This window comes from Heloderma suspectum, chromosome 1, assembly GCF_057233095.1.
Source record: "Heloderma suspectum isolate Gila_16-S chromosome 1, 16-S_ref, whole genome shotgun sequence".
NCBI lineage: Eukaryota > Metazoa > Chordata > Lepidosauria > Squamata > Helodermatidae > Heloderma > Heloderma suspectum.
This window is the reverse complement of record NC_139458.1, coordinates 335,769,199-335,789,956: the sequence shown is the minus strand read 5'-3', so window position 1 is coordinate 335,789,956 and position 20,758 is coordinate 335,769,199. Positions and strand designations below refer to the sequence as shown.

The 20,758-nt window shown below is 43.4% G+C and overlaps 1 protein-coding gene across 3 annotated transcripts in view; it reads right to left on the bottom strand.

Moving 5' to 3' along the window:
- Nucleotides 1-20,758, bottom strand: part of AKAP7 (A-kinase anchoring protein 7) — a 145,722-nt gene that overhangs the window by 110,383 nt on the left and 14,581 nt on the right. For all 3 annotated transcript variants that reach the window (XM_084827525.1, XM_084827524.1, XM_084827526.1), the window contains exons 4-5: nucleotides 16,566-16,702; nucleotides 6,468-6,628 (exon numbers count right to left, since the gene is read on the bottom strand). In XM_084827525.1, coding sequence (XP_084683651.1) covers nucleotides 6,468-6,628; nucleotides 16,566-16,702 — 298 coding nt within the window. The remainder of the gene's footprint in view (nucleotides 1-6,467; nucleotides 6,629-16,565; nucleotides 16,703-20,758) is intronic.

Genomic DNA, 20,758 nt, shown 5'->3' with positions numbered 1-20,758 from the left:
CCTTTACCCCCTCTCCGAAATCGCATTTGCAACCTCGGAGAGGCAGCCAGCGCGGTTCTTTCTGTGCCTGCTACAAGGGGCAGAGGAGTGCAGATTCCCAGCTCTGAGGTCAGGGCGCTGTCTCCAACCTCAGATCCAGGAATCCAAAATATTCTATGGCCCCTCAGGTGCTGTCTAAGGGCAATAGGACTGGACTCTTCTTTATGTATTTACTTACTTATTACATTTCGAATCCACCCCATAACTAATGTTCTCTAGGCAGATTACGACCAGTTAAAAAACTAAAATGCTATTTTAAAACAGTTTAAAATAAAAATACAATGCACGTATTTAAAAGAATGAAATGCAATATAATAAGAAATTGACAATATTATTTGCTACCAAGGGACAAACTGTAAAAATACTTCTGTTCCAGGAGGTCCTGCAAAAATAATGCTTTATTTTAAGAGGCAGGGTTTTACTTTCTACAAGTGTCATAGCATGCTCTTGCTTCCTGTCAGTCTTTTATTCTCTGGGGCATGCCAACGGCCACTCGGTCGAGACCCTGGTGGGTGGGTGGAATGCCGCAATCACTGGGGCATTAGATCAGGTGGCTCCGAAACGCCCTCTCCCCCTGACCAGGGCTCGGACTGCACCATGGTTCAATCCACGGTTACGAGCTCTGAAACAGGAGGTGAGACGGCTAGAGCGCCGGTGGCGGAAGTCTCGCTCCAAAGACAATCAGACACAGGCTAGAGCTGTATCTTCAGCCTATCACGTGGCGGTGAAAGCAGCAAAAAAGGAATATTATGCTGCCTCTATCGCGTCTGCAGAGTGCTGTCCCAGGAGGCTGTTCCAAGTGGTCCAGAGCCTGGTCGGTCCTGTGGCTCCTGAACCACTGGAGCATTCCAAGGCCTCCTGTGAGGCCTTGGCAAGGCACTTTGCAGATAAAATTGAGCAGACTAGGTGTGTTGCTCTGCACGCTGTGGATACAGTTAGTGAGCAAGAGGTGGTCTGTGGCAAACCGGTTTTTTGGGATCGGTTCCAGCTTCTTCCTCCTGATGAAGTGGACAAGGTGCTTTCATCTGTAAGGCCGACCACCTGCTTACTTGATCCTTGCCCATCTTGGCTCATTATGGGCTGCAGAGAGAGACTGGGTGAGGGGATCAGGGTGGTGGTGAATGCCGCCCTTGAGGAGGGAGTGATGCCATCAGCCCTCAAGGAGGCAGTGATAAGAAGCCCTCCTTGGATCCTCAAGTTCTGAACAACTTTCACCCAGTCTCAAATCTGCCATTTTGGGGCAAGGTGATTGAGCGGGTGGTGGCGATGTAGTTGAAGGCACACTTGGAAGAAACTGATTATCTAGACCCATTTCAGTCGGGCTTCAGGCTTGGGCATGGGACAGAAACGGCCTTGGTCGCCTTGGTAGATGATATGAGGAGGGCTCTGGATAGGGGCGAATGCTCCTTCCTTGTTCTCCTCGACCACTCAGCAGCTTTTGATACCGTTGACCATGGTATCCCCCTAGACCGCCTGGAGGGGTTGGGCATTGGAGACACCGTATTACGGTGGTTCCGGTCCTTCCTCTCCGGCAGGTACCAGAGGGTAGCACTGAGAGAGGAGGTTTCGGACCCGTGGTCACTCACTTGTGGGGGGCCACAGGGTTCCATCCTCTCCCCAATGCTATTTAACATCTATGTGAAGCCGCTGAGGGCTATCACCAGGAGGTTTGGGGTGCGGTGTCATCAATATGCGGATGACATGCAGCTCTACCTCTCGTTCAAATCTTCACCAAGGTTGGCCGTAGAATCCCTGTCCAAATGTCTGGAGATGGTGAGTGGCTGGATGGGGAGGAATAAGCTGAAGCTGAACCCTGACAAGACCGAGGTACTTTTGGTGGGAGACAAGAGGAGGCTGGGGGATGTTGACCTGGTGTTGAATGGGGTATGGCTACCCTTGAAAGACCAGGTCCACAGCCTGGGGGTCATTTTGGACTCCCAGCTGTCCATGGAGGCTCAGGTGTCAGCTGTGAGCCGGACAGCGCTGTATCAACTCCATCTGATACGGCGGCTGCGCCTCTTCCTTCCCGACCATCTGCTCCCATCGGTAGTACATGCCCTGGTCTCCTCTCGTTTAGACTACTGTAATGCGCTCTACGTAGGGTTACCCTTGAAGACGGTTCGGAAACTGCAGCTGGTACAGAACACGGCGGCTCGCCTGATTAAAGGCAGCCGCCGGCGAAATCACATCACTCCAGTGCTGAAGGAGTTGCACTGGTTACCAGTTGTTTTCTGGGCCAAATTCAAGGTGTTGGTTTTGACCTTTAAAACCCTATATAGTTCCAGCCCAGCCTATCTTAAGGAGCGCCTCCAGCAACACCAGACAGGCCGCTTAACAAGATCAGCCTCGGATGGCCTTCTCTCTGTCCCATCAGCCAGGACAGCTAGACTGGTGGGGACGAGGGAGAGGGCCTTTTCTGTGGTGGCCCCCACTCTGTGGAACTCCCTCCCTAGGGAACTCCTCCATGCCCGCTCTGTAATGAGCTTCCGTCGTGCATTAAAAACGTGGTTATTCAGGCAGGCACTTGGGGTGGGTTAGGGTATTTTAGAAAATGTTTTTACTGTAGAATTTTATTGTTTTAAACTGTTTTATTGTACACTGTACATCGCCCAGAGTGGCTGGGTGACCAGCCAGATGGGCGATTAATAAATTTAATAATAAATAAATAAATAAATGGTCTTGTGAGAAAAAAAAACTCCCACAGGTTTTACATTAATCACTGGGAAAGGAGGAGATAAAGAAAAAGTGTGTGTGTGTGTGTGCGTGCGCACGCGCTATATTGAGCTATGCAAAAGATAACCAAGATGGCAGTGGCCTTTGCAACTTGAAAAATGCCCTAATGTGAGTCACGCAATGTTGAGACATGGTATGATTTCACATTCCTTAGAGTACAAAAGAACATTCATTGCCTCTAATAATGTCTTAAAGGAAACCTTTCCAAGAAATGGTTGGAATTTTGGGGACAGTCTAAAAGGACAATGATAAACTCCAGGCATTTCTTCAGCACTGAGATCTTTTTGTTAATTTTTTAAAAAGAATTTGCATGCACAGATTGTCTGGTCTCTATTTTCTTATTTCCCATTTCAAGAACATAAGACTGTTCAGGTCCAGACCAAAGGCCTATCTCATCCCACATCCTAATTTTCATAGTGGCCAACCAGATGGATATAGGAAGGCCACAAGCAAGGCAGGAGAGTACTAGAGGCATGAGAGTACCCTCCCATGCATACTCTCATGCCACAAGCAAGGCTTGAGAGTACCCTCTCCAGCTGTGGTTCCCCAACTGGAAGAAATTCAGAAGCAGGCTGATTCTGATCCTGGAAGCAGTATATAGCCATCATGACTATTAGTCATTGATCGCCTTTCCCTCCATAAATTTGTCGAATCCCCTTTTAAAGCCATCAAAGTTGGTGGCTGTCACATCTTTTGGTAGCAAATTCCATTTTCTTTGAGGGAATATGTAGCATCTGAAATCTAGGCATATTTATGACGAAATCACTGGGACTTGTATCCACTGTAGAACTGCAGTGGCAGAAGAGAATAGGATCAGACTCAGCACTCAAACACCACTTTTCCTGCTGCTCTGTAAAGCTTTTCAGGTCTCTGAAGAACCAAACAAAGAACAGGAGGATGAGATGGAGACAGAGCTGAAGCCAGCTCAACTTGTCAGAACATTCCTGAGCTTTTAAGCTGGTGTACACTTGTACAGCCCAAGAAGTGTGAGAAAGGCCTTTCCCCTTTTTATTTTATTCTGATTTTTAAATTTATAATATTTCTAGATAGTTTGTCAATGAATTGTCTGTATGTCCATTTTCATCAGATTTGTTTCTCTTAATCATCACAAATTATGTAGACATTCTGCATTAGGATACCAATCCTATGCTACTACATGGACAGAATTAATCTGCCCAGTGCTCAGACTTACTATAAATGTTGAAGTTTAATATTAATAAAATAAGGATGCAATCTATGCATGTGTACACAGAAAAATGTCCTACAGCTCTCTGCATTCTCCAGCCAGCATGGCTGGCTAGAAAATGCTGGCAGTTGTAGGACTTTTTTTCTGTCTAAACATGCGTAGGATTGTGCCCTAAATTTTCAAAAGTTGATAGAGGGAAAATATATCATGTGAACTTATTGTTCATTAATATGTTGTATGCTGTCAAGAATGAATCTTGAGCGTGTGGAGATGTCTAGCAGCTCAGATTCAGAATGGGAACAGCCAGAACAGGGAGAGGCTCCCTCCCTAGTGAGCTCAGATATGGCAAGGCCATATCTCACAGATTGACTCACAGATGGCTCATCCTGAACCCTTTCCTCCTGCATGAGAACCCAGGAGAGGAGGAGAGTGAAGGGCATGACTTGAGGGATGCTAGGGTCCATTGCAGAGCAAAGCGGGAAAAGTTAGAGGCGGAGCTCAGACACTCCACCATATTAGCTACGTGTGAAAGCATACATAGGAGGCAGCCACCGTAAGGGAGGGGCATCCCTTGGAAGCAAGTCTGGCCAAGAAGTTCTTGTTCAGACTGCTGGCAACTTCTCTAACCCACACTTCGGCTCCTCTATTGATGTTCATAATTGTGTGGATTAGCTGTTTTCATTGTAGTCTGAGAGTTTCCTAGAATTTACATTTGTAAGGAAGCTAATCGTTTACCAACAAAGTAGTGAGCCTGAAACCTGATATCCTGGAGTGTGCTGATTGCGAAGGAGGACCACGTGACATATGCATATGATTATATGCCCCTTCAAAATCACTTCAGAGATAGCCAGTTATAAACTATAGGTCATTTGTCTTTTCTGGACTCCAGAGCAATCCATAATAATTTCTAGCACATCCATAAATTAATCTAGCACTTTAATTCTAAATGGAATTAAAGTGTGAAGTTTGATGTTAAAGCCCACTAGAATAGGAAGTTAGTAGTTAATAGAGCACTAAACAATTATACATAATTGTAATGAATACCTGTCCAGTTACTCTCATGCTACTGCATGACTGTGCTTAATAAAAATCTGACATTCAGGTTCTGCTGTAATAGAAGGATGGTGACTGGCTGAGTAACCTCTGTCAAAATGTTCCCATTTATGTGTGATCTGAGGTTTTGATCTTAATGATATTGCCACATACAAACACCCACCTGTAACCTCTCTTCCACTGCTGAAACTAGAATAGCAGGGGCAAGGCATCTCAAACAGGTCTAACCGGTAGAGGAAACCCCACCTCAAAGTGTGACTCCCAAAGATCCTCCATCCGTAGAGGAAGGGCTGTAGCTAAGCAGCAGGGCATGTGCTCAGCATGCAAAAGGTCCCAGGTTCAATTCCTGGCATCTCCAGGTAGAGCTAGGAAAGAATCCTCCCTGAATCCCAGGAGAGCTGCTGCCAGTCAGTGCTACCAGTACTGGGCCGGATGAACTAACTGCTTGACTCAGCATAAATCAACTTCTTGAGTCAAGATAATTAACTAGTACTGTGTCTCCCACAAAAAGAACAGAGAGTAACTATGTAGTTATTTACATATGTATTAAAGCCCTCCTCCCCATTTCTAACAAACCCTCAAACCCAGGTGAGTCTCCACCATACACTGGAAGAGGCTGTATAGATGACAGACACCTTTAGTGGCCAGACATTGTCCACACTTTGAACTCCTCTTTCCCTGCAGAAGCCAGACAATAACCTAAGTATAGCCGCTATCCCATAGTTCCTCATAATGTCCAAACTTGGGAAATTGTGGTTGCTTAAACAATGGTTACTGAGAACAAACCATGGTCAAGCCATGGTTTCAGTTTAAAAAAAGCCACTGTTCCTCACATGAGGACGTTACGGGGAAATGTGGTTAATCTGAAATCTGAAGCTCCTGGCAGGCATGAAGACAAGGAGATGGCGGGGCGGGGGGAGTATGCACACCTAAGCCCTTGCTGCAGCTTGTTCCCTTGGCAAGAACCCCAGGTTTCCCGTTACATCTGAATCAAGCCTGGACATGTCACTGGTCTTGTGATTGGTGGATAGTGGTGAAGTTACCAGGGATGCTGTAGGAGTGATGATATAGCTAAGTTATCTCTCTTGCTTCTGGTGCAATTGTTTTTATTTCTCCTGAGCTGCTGGGAGTGCACAGAATCACAAATAGAATCAGCTTGTACAAGGACCAGCGAGCAGGCTACCAATGTAGTATGACCATAGGACTGGCCTGCCCAAATGCCATTTTAGACATACTTGTCAGAAAGCACATTCTATTGGATGCAGTGGGATTTCCTTTGGAGTAAACATGTCAGTATCAGGCTAGAGAACACTAACCTGAATACCACAACATGAAGAAAAAAACTGGGAAGTTTTCAAAGTTAACTGCCCCCTAGACAGGAGAAGTTAATTTGGGGATCAATCTATGTCAGCAGAGTTGCTTTTGAGCACTTTGTAACAATACTGAACAGCTTTACCTGTTATCTCTAGAAGTGTGGCTGCGTGATCACTCTCTGTCAACTTCACAAATCCAACTTGATTTCTAAAGTGATCAGTTCCTTGAAAAGATAAATCCAGCGGCTTTCCTTGTAGTAGTTCTTCAATTAAACCTTTACTCTCCAAGAAAGCACCAACTGCACTATCAGGAGGAAAACATATATATCAGAACTGATGTGGAATCCCTACTTTAGATTACTGTTATTCATCTCCTTAAGTAAAACCAAATCTCATTCCTGAAGATCATGTTTCATATCTCCCATTTATAAAACATGGTGAGAGTGAATTAAAATATTATTCAGCATATATGGCTATATAAAATATCAGCTGTCATTTTGACGTGAACTTAGAGGCAAGCTAGACATTATACATAAATGTGTCTTTGGAGGTTGCCATTTTGAGTCGAGAACACTCAAGAGGGAAGTTGGCTGCTTTTCCACACAAAACCATACACACACACACACACACACGCTGCTTTTTCTAATGCAGTTCCAGGTCCATTTGTGCGCAACACATAATTTGCTTCCTAATACACACACAGACACATGGTCAAAGTCACAAAAACTATGAAAAAATCACATGGCATGATCCATGCCAAAGTTAAACACTTTAAATCCCTGTTATTTTACAACTGAAATCAAAGGACTCACAATGCAATCCTTCAGTGTGAGCCAGTGGCCCAGTTCTCATGATCACGGAGGGAGAATAAGCCACCATGGCTTATTTCCCCCTCCCTGATTGTGCAAATGAAATCAGTGTGATGTAATGGATAAAGCAGCCTTCCCAAATCTGGTGCCTTCCAGACATGTTAGACTGCAACTCACGCCATTCCCAGCCAGCATTGGCAATGCTGGCTCATAATGATGGGAGCTGCAGTCCAACACATCTAGAAGGCACCAGGTTGGGGAAGGCTGGGGCAGAGCAAAGAACTAGGCCTTCAGAGTTCTGAGTTCAAGCCTTGCTCAGTTATGAAGCTTGCTGGGTAACTTTGAGCCAGGATGATATCTTCCAACCTAACCTTACCCCACAAGGTTGTTGTGAGGATAGAAGAGGAAGAGGCATGTATGGCATCCTGGGATAGCAAGATAAAAACATCATAAATAAACAAAATAAATACATGGAATTTATTTTCCAATAAGCATGGTTAGGACTGCAGTCTTAAACGTTGGCTGAATCATACCAGTAATGCTGAATCATGCCAATCATGTAAGAAGAGTTACTTCCTTCTTCCATGTAGTATATTGTTTTATAAGAACTACTGAGACACTGACTTAATGGTCACTAGGTGGCAGTAACAACCTGGTGAGCAGCCTTCCTCAACCACCCAGAAAAAAGCCACTCAGTCTTTTCTACTGTGACTTGGCGTAGTAAAAGGGGCTAAGACTCCAACAAACATAAGGGGGACAGGCATTTGGATAACCACATCCTTTAAATTAAGGGCTTTCCCATTTTCAAAGAACACTTCCCACATCATCTTGTCCACCAAGGTGCTTTGAAGGGTCTGCTGCAAAATCGCTGTGCATTGCAGAGGAATCTGGGGCATAGGTGTACACATAGCTCACATGGGCCTCATGCTCATCCCATGTGAATTGAACATGTGACTGTGACTGTAACACACCCAATAGCCTCCTGTGGCTACACACTACAAGGGAAGATCAACAGTTGTAAGCAAGCTTTCTTTCAAGGAAGCTTGTTTGCCACTACTGATCTTCTCATTGGGGAGCCCTGGATAAGTTTCTGAGGAAACCCAGGGCCCTCCTAGAGCACCGTTTGAAAACCACTCCTTTAATGATGGATTTGTTTCATTGTGGGTCTAGCTGTCACAGGGGGAAGAGCAAAGACAGAGAACTCTCAGGATGGACTACTTGAAGGGCCAGTCCATATACACAAGCCAGTGACTTTGTTCCCTTCCACATGATTGTCTTCAGGTACAGGATCACAAGGAAAAACAGCAAGATCAACCAGCCTGCATCCTGAGACAACCAGAGGTGGTAGGCTGCAGTTTCCACTATTGTGGCCACACTTTTTCCCACCACCACAAGCACAGAAACTGGCTGCATTTCTGCGAGGTGCAATTTGCGCTGATGTTTCTCCACATGGTCTCATGAGGAAGGACTGTGTGTGGAGTAACTGGCTATCTTGCATGTGTGACCTAGCACTCAGTACAATATAGAGAGAGGAAAATAGCAAAAGGAACCTTGCACACAGCCCTCCCAAAACAGAATAGAAACAGATTTATAATTCCCCCTAAATACAACAAAAATAATTAAAAGTTAGGCTACTTAGACAGACTTTCCCTGCTTTTGACGTGTTTGAGAGAAAGCTAAATATTCCTCTGACATACCTTTCTTTTCACCTACCAAAATGGATGCCCTCTTCCCTCCCCCTTCTCATTTTTTCCCTTGTCACTTTCACTTTGCTTGCATTCTCAACAGAAAAATGCTTTTACAGCTGTCCTGTAAACTATCTCCAGAGACTTTCTGTATTAACTGTCTCTAGTCAATAGCTGATGTGTAAGTTGCAGAGCAGCAGGAAGAGAGACGCATGGGCAACTCTCTCCTCTGCTCTTTCACTTCTGCTGTAATGTGCAAAGTGGGAAGTTCAATCCTTGCCCAGCTGGATCTCACATGACAGTAGAAGCCTGTCACACTGGTGACACAGGCTGGGCAAACATCGAACTTATTTTATGATACCACTTTTTAAGTTGTGACAGCCTAGGGAAGCTTTCCCCAACCTGGTGCCCCCCAGATGTATTGGAGTACAATTCCCATCATTCCCAGCTAGGAAAGCTGCCCTAGGGTGTCTCCACAAAGTAAAGTTCTGGGTGAAATATTGGAGAACAAATAATTGGAAGAGATGGACAGTTCATGTCAAATGTTCACATGAAGAAGAAAGGAGCAAAACTGTTAGTAGATTATGATGACGATGGGTTATAATATGTTGATTTAGGATTCATTTTCAGTTTGGCCTTATGCCACTGAAAACGTAATTATTTCTGAGATTCCTATTCTGTGTGAACCAAGAATGTAATTTTAATAATTTGAAACATAACATGTATTCTCAAATGTTCAATTTCCTTTTTGTCTAGCTTTCTGCCCAGCAAATTATTTTGTTATGGGCAGAGTCAAATCCAGGTCAATGTACTCAAGCAAGTATTTTCACTGACTTCAGTGTTAGGCTTAACAAATAAAGAGGCTGTGACCAAAAATGCCTATTGTGATTAAAGCAGCAACGTGTAAATACAATTATTAGAGGAGCTACTGCTGAGGATTATTCAACAACCCCAGGCCACAGGGATACACTGGGATATGTGCTTGAAACAGCTAGAATCCTCTCAGGTAAGGACATCCTCACAGAAGATGGAACATCAATTGGCTGGATATAGTATTTATTCCACATGAATCAATTATGAAAACGTAGCTAGTTGATGAAGACTGAAGGCAAAAGGAGAAGGGGACGGCAGAGGATGAGATGGCTAGATAGCATCACGGATGCAATGAATATGAACTTGAGCACGCTCCGGGAGAGAGCGCAGGACAGGAAGGCCTGGCGTGCTATGGTCCATTGGGTCACGAAGAGTCGGACACGACTGAACGACTGAACAACAACAACAAGCTAGTTGATGAGGGATCAGAGGGCTGCATAATAAAGACCCTGTTGGGTGGAAAGATAGCAGATCTCAAAAGATATTTTGTGAGGATAAAATAGAGAGGAGGATGACCATGTTAGCCACCTTGGGTTCCTTGCAAAAGGGAAAAAGGTGGGACACAAATGTAAATAATCATCATTATAGGAAGCTGCCTAATACTGAGTCAGACCATTGGTCCATCTAGCCCAGTATTGTCAACACTGGCTCTCCAGCCCTACCCGGGGCTGCCAGGGCTCAAACCTGGGACCTTCTACAGGCAAGGCAGGTGCTCTACCACTGAGCTGCAGCGCTTCCTGTGAGTCCTCAGAGTGAGACAATGCTGCAGAGAAGAGGCTCTGATAAATTAGGAACTGGCTTATCTTTTTGTGTGAGGACAGAGAGCTATTCCAGAAGAACGTCTATTTTGTTGCCCAAGGTAACCTACATGATGTGGGGAAGCACACCATTCAGACCAGAGCTTGTTTTAGGAATAGTAGAGCAGATGCAAAGGAATCTGTGTGCCAACTGCAGGTGACAAGGGCACACGGAGAAACATTTCAATGATAACCCCACAACCCGTAGAGACCTACCACCGTCTGAGCACTTTCCAGAAACACTGTAACACCTTAATAGCCAGGCCAGATTTCAGTGGCAGATGGTAAGCTGGTACATGGCATAGAGTTGGGAGGCTGAAGTTACACACATGGCTGAAGCTACACTGCAGTGATAACAATCACACAGGTTGCCTGGACTACGTGGGTACTTCCCACTCTAATAAGGCCACTGCTGAGGCCATGGGAAGTATCCAGGTAAACTGGGTGAATAATGTGATTGGCACTAGCAGACATTAATACTGCAATGTAAAGCCCTGACTGGACATTTTCCCCCAGTGCTGCAGAGGTAACGTATGAATCAGGGCTCAAAGTTGTATTTTGAGGAAAAGTTAACTTGATTATGTATTTGAAGACCAATTTTTATATTTTTGGATGCTACAATCAGCCCAGACTCTAGATAGAAGAAAAGAGTAAAAGCAAACAAACCAAGAAGTCTTCAGTTGCTTTCTAGCTTCTGAATTGCACAGTGGAGGCCAGCTGTATCTTAGAAATTCTACATACTTGCCAGGGCTAAAAGTTTACAAGTTTTAACTGATGAAGGCTGAAACGTCATATTTTATCAACTGAATGTTTCTGAAATGGTATTTGCATACTTCACTTACATTGTCAGATACACAGAACTTCAAGCCCATAGAAACCACTGGCATTCAGATAGCACCCAGAAATCATGAGTGCAGAAACGTAAATTGCATTATAGGGATGGGAATTAGGCAAAGGCATTGCAGCAGTGACAGCAAGAAGCACAACAACATGGCAAAGCAGGCCTTTTCAAGCAGTGCACATTTTTCAAGAGGTTGTGGAACAAAATATGACCTTTAATTACCAGGGACTGCACTCATTAGGAAGGAGGAAACTCATTCCCCATTTTAATTCTTAATTCAAAGCTGTGCAGAAAGCTAATTCTGCTGCTGTCCTCAAAATCCATACTCTGCAAAGCTCTGACTGAGCTCAATAGCTCTAAGTCAAGGCTTTAAGGACCACAGCTGAATTTACCAGAAGTGAAACAGATGGAAGGGTTTTAGCTTTTAGCTTACGTACGTTGAAAGGGTCGGCTATGGACTCATTATATCCTTCCTTGTCCATTTCTCTTCCATGATTTACTTTTACTGAATTACCAGCCATTAGAAGCTGAAAAGCCACAGTATACTTTGTGGAAAGCAAATTTGTCAAAAACAATTTAACTTCCACCACTTCCTCTCTCGAATCCTGTGGAGCCTTGAGCCAAATACAAAGGTGCTGCAGTTCATTCGTTGTATGTGCATGCTTGAAAATAAGTTCCATTGAGTTCAATGGGGCTTACTTCTAAGTAAGTGTGCTCAGGATTCTCATCCTACACTATTAAAGAGCATGAGAAACCGTATCTGATTTGCAATTAGCTGACTCAAAGAAAAGGCTCTATCATACTAGTTCCTATGCAATAATTATGATAAGGATCATGGTTAAAGAGACTGCTATCAAGCAAAACACAGTCTGAGGGCACATGATATAGCCATCTTGCTGAAGCTAAGCAAGACTAGGTCTGGCCAGTGCCTGGATGGGGGACTATCTGAGAATTCCAACTACAATGCCTTGAGTTCCATGATGGAAGGAAGGCAGGATATAAATGTACTAAAATAATAATGAAAACAAAGTCTGATTTATGGGGTATTAAATTAGCATAACAAGAAAAACTATATTACTATTACACAACAGTGACAGCTGTGGCAAATGGATTATTTCATGGCCTTTTGATTCCAATGTTTACATTTTCTCCTTTGTATCCATGTATAATTGTCAATTGAAGATAACACATCATGTATCTGATGTAGGTGGGCTCTGGTCCACAAAAGCATATGCCACAATATATTTGTCAGAGAACTGGTGGAGACAGACCTACAAATTGAAACGTCCGTTTTGAACCTTGCGTCTGCCATGAATTTACCTTAGACAAATCATACTCCATCAGTCCCTCCCACCCTCCATCCACAATATGGGAGATAATAATACTGATTTACCTTACAGCATTGTTGTAAGATAATGCATGTGAAGCATTTCAAACACTTGAAAGTGCTGTACAAATATATTATTATTATTACTAGGATTTCAATGTCTGTTTATCTCCCTTTCCAAGTCACTCCCATTGTTGTTGTTGTTCAGTCGTTCAGTCGTGTCCGACTCTTCGTGACCCCATGGACCATAGCATACCAGGCCTTCCTGTCCTGCGCTCTTTCCCGGAGCGTGCTCAAGTCCATATTCATTGCATTGGTGATGCTATCTAGCCATCTCATCCTCTGCCGTCCCCTTCTCCTTTTGCCTTCAGTCTTTCCCAGCATCAGGGTCTTTTCCAGGGAGTTTTCTCTTCGCATTAGGTGGCCAAAATATTGGAGCTTCAGCTTCAGTATCTGTCCTTCCAATGAGCACTCAGGGTTGATTTCCTTTAGGATGGACTGATTTGACCTCCTTGCAGTCCAGGGGACTCATAAGAGTCTTCTCCAGCACCACAGTTCGAAAGCATCAATTATTTGGCGCTCAGCCTTCCTTATAATCCAGCTCTCATAGCCATATGTTGCCACTGGGAAAACCATAGCTTTGATTATACGGACCTTTGTCGGCAAGGTGATGTCTCTGCTTCTTATTATGCTGTCTCGGTTTGCCTTAGCTTTCCTCCCAAGGAGCAAGCACCTTTTAATTTCATGGCTACAGTCACTGCCTGCGGTGATCTTGGAGCCCAAGAAAATAAAATCTGTCACTGCTTCCATTTCTTCCCCTTCTATATGCCAGGAAGTGATAGGGCCAGATGCCATGATCTTCATTTTGTTAATGTTGAGTTTCAAACCAGCTTTTGCACTCTCCACTTTCACCCTCAACAAGAGGCTCTTTAGATCCTCTTCGCTTTCTGCCATTAGGGTGGTATCGTCTGCGTATCTGAGGTTGTTGATAATTCTCCCGGCAATCTTAATTCCGACCTGTGAGTCATCCAACCCGGCGTTTCTCATGATGTACTCTGCATATAAATTAAATACACAGGGCGACAATATGCAGCCTTGTCGTACTGCTTTCCCAATTTTGAACCAATCGGTTGTTCCATGTCTGGTTCTTACTGTTGCTTCTTGGCCCTCATACAGGTTTCTCAGGAGACAGGTAAGGTGGTCTGGTACTCCCATCTCTTTCAGAATTTGCCACAGTTTGTTGTGATCCACACAATCAAAGGCTTTAGCGTAGTCAATGAAGCAGAAATAGACGTTTTTCTGGAATTCTCTTGCTTTCTCCATGATCCTGCGAATGTTGGCGATTTGATCCTCTGCCTCTTCGAAACCCAGCTGCGGAAGCCTAGCTTGTAGGATTTTGAGCATCACCTTGCTGGCATGTGAAATGAGCGCAATGGTACGGTAATTTGAACACTCTTTGGCATTGCCCTTCTTCGGAATTGGAATGTAAACTGACCTTTTCCAGTCTTGTGGCCATTGTTGAGTGTTCCAGATTTGTTGGCATATTGAGTGCAGCACTTTAACAGCATCATCTTTTAGGATCTTAAATAGTTCAGCTGGAATACTGTCATCTCCGCTAGCTTTGTTGTTAGTAATGCTTCCTAAGGCCCACTTGACTTCACTCTCGAGGATGTCCGGCTCAAGTTCAGTGACTGCACTATCATGGCTATCAGGGACATTAAGATCGTTCCTTTATAGTTCTTCTGTGTATTCTTGCCACCTCTTCTTAATCTCATCTGCTTCTGTTAGCTCCCTGCCTTCTTTGTCCGTTATCATGCCCGTCTTTGCACAAAATGTTCCCTTGATATCTCAGATTTTCTCGAAGAGATCTCTAATCTTTCCCATTCTATTGTTTTCCTCGATTTCTTTGCATTGTTCATTTAGGAAGGCCTTCTTGTCTCTCCTTGCTATTCTCTGGAACTCTGCATTCAGTTGGATATATCTTCCCCTTTCTCCCTTGCTTTTCGCTTCCCTTCTTTCCTCAGCTACTTGTAAAGCCTCATCAGACAGCCACTTGGCTTTCTTGCATTTCTTTTTCTTTGGGATGGATTGAGTTGCTGCCTCCTGAACAATGTTACGGACCTCTGTCCAGAGTTCCTCAGGCACTCTATCAGGTCTAATCCCTGATATCTATTCCTCACCTCCACTGTATATTCATAAGGGATATGATTTAGGTCATACCTGAATGGTTTAGTGGTTTTCCCTACATTCTTCAATTTAAGCTGAAATTTTGCAACAAGCAGCTCATGATCTGAGCCACAATCAGCTCCAGGTCTTGTTTTTACTGACTGTATAGAGCTTTTCCATCTTTGGCTGCAAAGGACATAATCAATCTGATTTCGATATTGACCATCTGGTGATGTCCATGTGTAGAGTCGTCTCTTGTGCTGCTGGAAAAGAGTGTTTGCTATGATCGGCGTGTTCTCTTGGCAAAACTCTATTCGCCTTTGTCCTGCTTCATTCTGTACACCAAGGCCATGCTTGCCTGTTATCCCGGTGATTTCTTGACTTCCTACTTTAGCATTCCAATCCCCTGTGATGAAGAGGACATCTTGTTTTGGTGTTAGTTCTAGAAGGTGTTGTACGTCTTCATAGAACCGATCAACCTCAGCTTCTTCGGCCTCAGTGGTTGGGGCATAGACTTGAATTACTGTGATGTTGAATGGTTTGCCTTGGATTCGTACTGAGAACATTCTATCGTTTTTGAGATTGTACCCCAGTACTGCTTTTCCCACCCTTTTGTTCACTATGAGTGCTACTCCATTTCTTCTAAGGGATTCTTGCCTAGAGTAGTAGATATAATGGTCACCTGAATTAAATTCGCCCATGCTTGTCCATTTTAGTTCGCTGATTCCCAAGATGTCAATGTTCAATCTTGCCATCTCATGTTTGACCACCTCCAGCTTACCTTGATTCATTGATCTGACATTCCAGGTTCCTAAACAATACTGTTCTTTACAACATCGGACTTTCTTTTCACCACCAGACACATCCACAGATGAGTGTCCTTTCGGCTTTGGCCCAGCCGCTTCACGCTTTCTGGGCTATTTGGAAATTCCCTACTTCAAATCTTCTTCCCCTCTCCTTTTCTCCTCTCAATGAACATCTAACTGGCTCATGTTCAAGGGAGTTTTTCTTCCCCAATTATGTGAAATCATTAGTCATCACTTAAGAGTGTAGATGCTGGTCTTTGAGGCAAAGGGAAAGTTGCTGTGTTCTGGCTTTTATATTAAAACTGGTGAACCTCAGGCTCCATCCTTTACCATCACTCCACTCCCCATACCGTAAAGAGGATCCCTTCTCTGCCCTTGCTGGGTTCTCCAGTGGCGTTTCTACAGACCGCTACTGTGTCCATCTTTGGAGCTTTTAGAACCTATGGAAGGACTTGGGAGTACAGCTGGGCTCTGTTTGTGACTGATGGCAAAAGACCTTGCCATCAAGTCAGCCTCCTTTAGTATTTCTTACCCCTTCCTGACTGTTAGTTTCCATTTGGCCTACCTACATAATGTTTACTTGTTGTCAAACAACTCAGCACATGCACAGAAATTCCATAGTTTAGATGCAGACTGCATGTGCTCCGAAGTCCACAATCTATTAATAACAAATTTGGAAGACAGCAATCCAAGCTCACTACAAAGGTGAGCGTGATGAATGCGTGAGTTTCAACCAACAAACCGACTAATTACGCAATTCAGCAGCATCATTAGTGGCATGTCATTGGTGTTGTAATTTACTTTTAAAGTATCTGTGTATGTAGAATGTTTCTGTGGCCTTTTTTATTACCACTTTTCCGTTACCATTCTTCTACCGTGTCTCGCCCCAAACAAAGAAGATTTTAAGACAGCTATGATTTCAGAGTGAAGCACTTACTTGTCAATTGCTGCTTCACCAGACAAATGCATCACCAAAAGGGTGACATGCAAAGAGCCATAATGAACCATCGCTTTGGAAAGCCTGTTATCCTTTTGTATTATTGCATCCTGGAGAGCCTGAATACCATCTGTAATCTGAGATAGAACAGAAACACATACAAATACAAAAATCACTCTGTAAAATTACTGCAATCAAGAGCAAAAGGAAGAAAGCACAGAACATGTTTTGTTCTCCGTAAGCCATATTGTAATGAATAGGCCTGTCTAAGAATGCAACTAATGCTCTTGCACAATTTCCATTATATTTCAAAGGGACTTGTGTAGGAGACTTCCCCAATGCATGGTGCTTCTTTTCAGTGGAAAAGTGTCACATCTCAGGGGAAATTAATAAGTAATTAGTGAATAAAAGGCCATCCTGCACATCCAGTCACATCTCAGTAGTGTCGCACCTTAAAGACTAACCAGTGTATTACGGCATAAGCTTTTGTGGGATACAGTCCACAAGACTCTGTTGGTTTTGCTGCAACAGACTAACATGATTACCCCTCTGGGACTAATCTCAGTAATGGTTTTCCTAGCAAAGGCATGTCAAATCCACACCACTCTTGCCCGATTATGTGCTTTCACAAATATTTATTTCATTAGCCTACATATAAATCTTATGGAAAGGCTAACATTTTCCATGAAAACATGCATGTTTCATAGTATCAATAACTAAGGAAGAAGATGCCTTCATTGGGAAAAGGGCAACAGTGTTGGCTTTCTTCTGAATAGAAAAGGAAGACTAACAACATAATTCCATGTCACTCTAACTGGTAGACATGTGTAGTTGGACAAATGGAGACTTGGAAATTCTTCAGGGACTTTTCAATCACCCTCATTTTGATGGCACTTCAGCCCAAACCTCTGAATGACTTCCCCCAGTGGTTTCCTGCAGATGTTGAAAAGCATAGGGGACAAGCTGGAACCTTGCAGCACCCTGAAGGCCAATGGCCAGGGGATGGAACAGAAGTCCCTGAGCACAACCTTCTGAGACTATTTATTCAGGAAGCACCAGAATCACTCTAACACTGTACCCCCTATACCCAACCCAGAGATGCCACGCATAGCGGCTTTTACTGCATTCATTACAATATAGTATGATTGCTCTCAAAGGATTTATCTGCACATTGTTTTTTCTGCATCCCTGTAGCAGATTATTTATCTGGCTATAATGCCAAATACCAGCTCACCAGGTTTTCTTAAACCTCAGAGTGAGGTTTACTGTATGTGGGAAAAGAACAGAATTCTGCCATAAAATGCCCAAGCAAGGGGAAATCTAGTAAGCCATGTCCCAAGCTGCCTCCCTTACCCTTCCTGGGGAAAGGGAACCTTCCATCTTCAGAAGTGACCAAAGGTCTTGGCTGACACCCATTCTGAGAAAGGGTATCTTGGTGACTGGGTGCAAGTGCACTCCAGCTAATTCGAGCCCCCAACTTGCACCCTTTGTGTCAGGCCTGGAATTTTTGCTCTTATCCATGGAACACCCCGTGGATGTTTATGGTACACGGATCCATCAACCACAGCCCACATATACATTATAAAAGAGATCTCAAAGTATTTCTTTTCAAAATGACACAGAAACCTAAACAAGTGAGCTGTTTCACTTGAAAATAGCTACCTGGGGGCTTTTAAATACATACCCAATTGCAGATTAGCAGCATGATCCTATGCATGTCTACCCAGAAGTAAGTCCCATTGGGCTCAATTGGACTTACTCCCAGGTAAGTGTGAAGCCTAAATAACATTAAGAGCATATTCCTAGACATTCCTAGACAGAAAAAAGTCCTACAGCACATTCCCCAGGCAGCATTGTAGGATGTTTTCCTGTCTAAACATGCATAGGATTGTGCCTTAAGAGGGGTTCCAAACAACTATGCATTGTTCTAGAAAGTGTTTCTTTTAAATGCTAAATACTGGGAATCATTTCAATTTATTATGAAAGCCAGGCTGATATGGCTTATTGGAATAAAAAACATGTCCACCTACTATATCAGTAATTCATATATAAATTTATGCGTTGCTTTTCTATAAAAACATATTATAAGGATGTACAAGATAAGAATAACTAGAAACCATCCACATTAACATTTCTACCCAGATCAAGAATCAACAAAACTGACTTTCAAAACTCATCAGAAAACAGAAAAGACCTTTTGAAACAAATTGGGTTTCACCTGCTCCTGAAACAAAGCCAAGGGAAGGTTGTTCCACAGCGTAAAAGGCCCCACCACTGAGAAAGCCCTGAGTTGCATCCTAATCAATGTTACTTCTGTACATGAGGGAATGTAGAGCCAGACTTCCTCCAAAGATTTTAACAGATTGGGGTGGGGAATATATGGCAGACATGTGATGGAAACCTATCGACTTTAAGTGGGGGATATATTTGGAGGGCATTTTTATCTGCTACACACACATGTGATGCTGAATAAGTTCTGAGGGGCAGTATCCAATGGGGCATATCCAGTAACATAAATTACCCTATGCTACTGTAAACTACGCTAGCACAACGCCAATAGCTGATGTGCTGATTTGCTGGTGAAGACAGTGTGGCAGCTAACACTATTGGCATTGCACTAAAGTAGTTTATGCTAACACAATGTGACTTATGTTAGCAGTTGTGCCCTGTTGGATACTTCCCGAGAAGTACTTATTTATTACATTTATATTCCACTCTTGGTCCAAGGAGTTCAATGTGGCATACATAGTCCTCCCTCATCCCATTTCATCCTCACAACAACCCTGTGAGGTACGTTAGGCTGAGAGTGTGTGACTGGCCATTCATCACCCAATGAGCTGAGTGGGGATTTGAACCTGGGTTTCCCTGGTCCTAGAGGTTGTAAATTACAGTTTGTAATCTTGTCAGCTGACATGGAATATACAGATTGTTTTAAGGTATTATTTCTCCCTTCTTCTTTTTTTTTTGCAATGCCCTTGCCTAACAAAGTCTTGCTAAAGAAAACTAATCTAATTGCTTTATTAAAAGAAGTTTGATAGTGGGGCTTGCTTTGTAAAGAGTATTATGTTATTTAACTTTTTTTTCCATCTAATAATAGCCATCCAAGGAAATGCTTGCTTTTAAATTATGCCCAGCCATTTCTGCTGTGCAGTGAAGCAAAGCAAGAAAAACTGCTATAGTGTAAATACAATGGTAAAATTACTGGAAATTAAATCAACTACAGTTGATTTGTTCTTTTGAATGTTGTTTAGATGAGAAATTTCCTGAACTAAACTAAGTAAATCAAAGATTTATTTTCATCCATCACATATTACAATCAAATTAAAAGAAGTAATCTAATAGAATTGAAAAATAAATTATTATTTGAAAACTGTGCAGGAAAGTATAAAAGATAGATAAGTATTCTTAGAATGCTTTTTTTTTAACTGAACGCAAAAGCCACAGAACCTCTGGCTCTGATGCATCCATACATGAACTTCAGCTTGTCATTCTTCAAATAAGAGTCCATGGCACAATGGGCTGGATCACATGATCAAGCAGCCCCTTATTTAAGCCACTGTGGGCTATAGCACATGCAGGCGACCATTTTGAATATTCAAGCTGTGACGGCAGCTTGTTGTATCGTATGACTATGGGTTGTTGCTGTGGTTATCCTAAAACAGCCCATGGGTTCTGAGTGGTTTGTTAACCATGGCAACAACCCACCCTTGCCGGGTTCGGACATGACAAGCTGTGGTTGTGGCTTGAATTTTCAAAAGTCACACAACCCACCATGACTTAAATAAGTCACAGTGGGCTGTTTTTCCCAATTTTACTAATTATCCTCGCCGCTGTGTGGATTGCTGTGTCGTCCGAACCTGGTGAGGTGCGTGGCAGGGGTGGCTTCCAAATCACCCTGCAACCCATGGTTTGTTATAGGGGTTATGGGTTGGTTTGGAAGCCACCCCCACCTCACACTCCCTGAGTTTGGAGAACAAGGCAAACTGCTTTGCGGCAAAGGTAATTAGGGAAATGGTGGGCATGCAAGCGGCACATGCAGGGTGGGGGGAAGAAGCCATCATGGCTTTTTTTCCTCCACTGATTGTCCAAACCCAGTCAATGAGTTTATTGTTACAGGAAGGACAGTTACCATGGTTTACTCATGACAGGAACAAGCCACTGTGAGTCTCAGGCATGTGTGCTCCTCCGCTCCC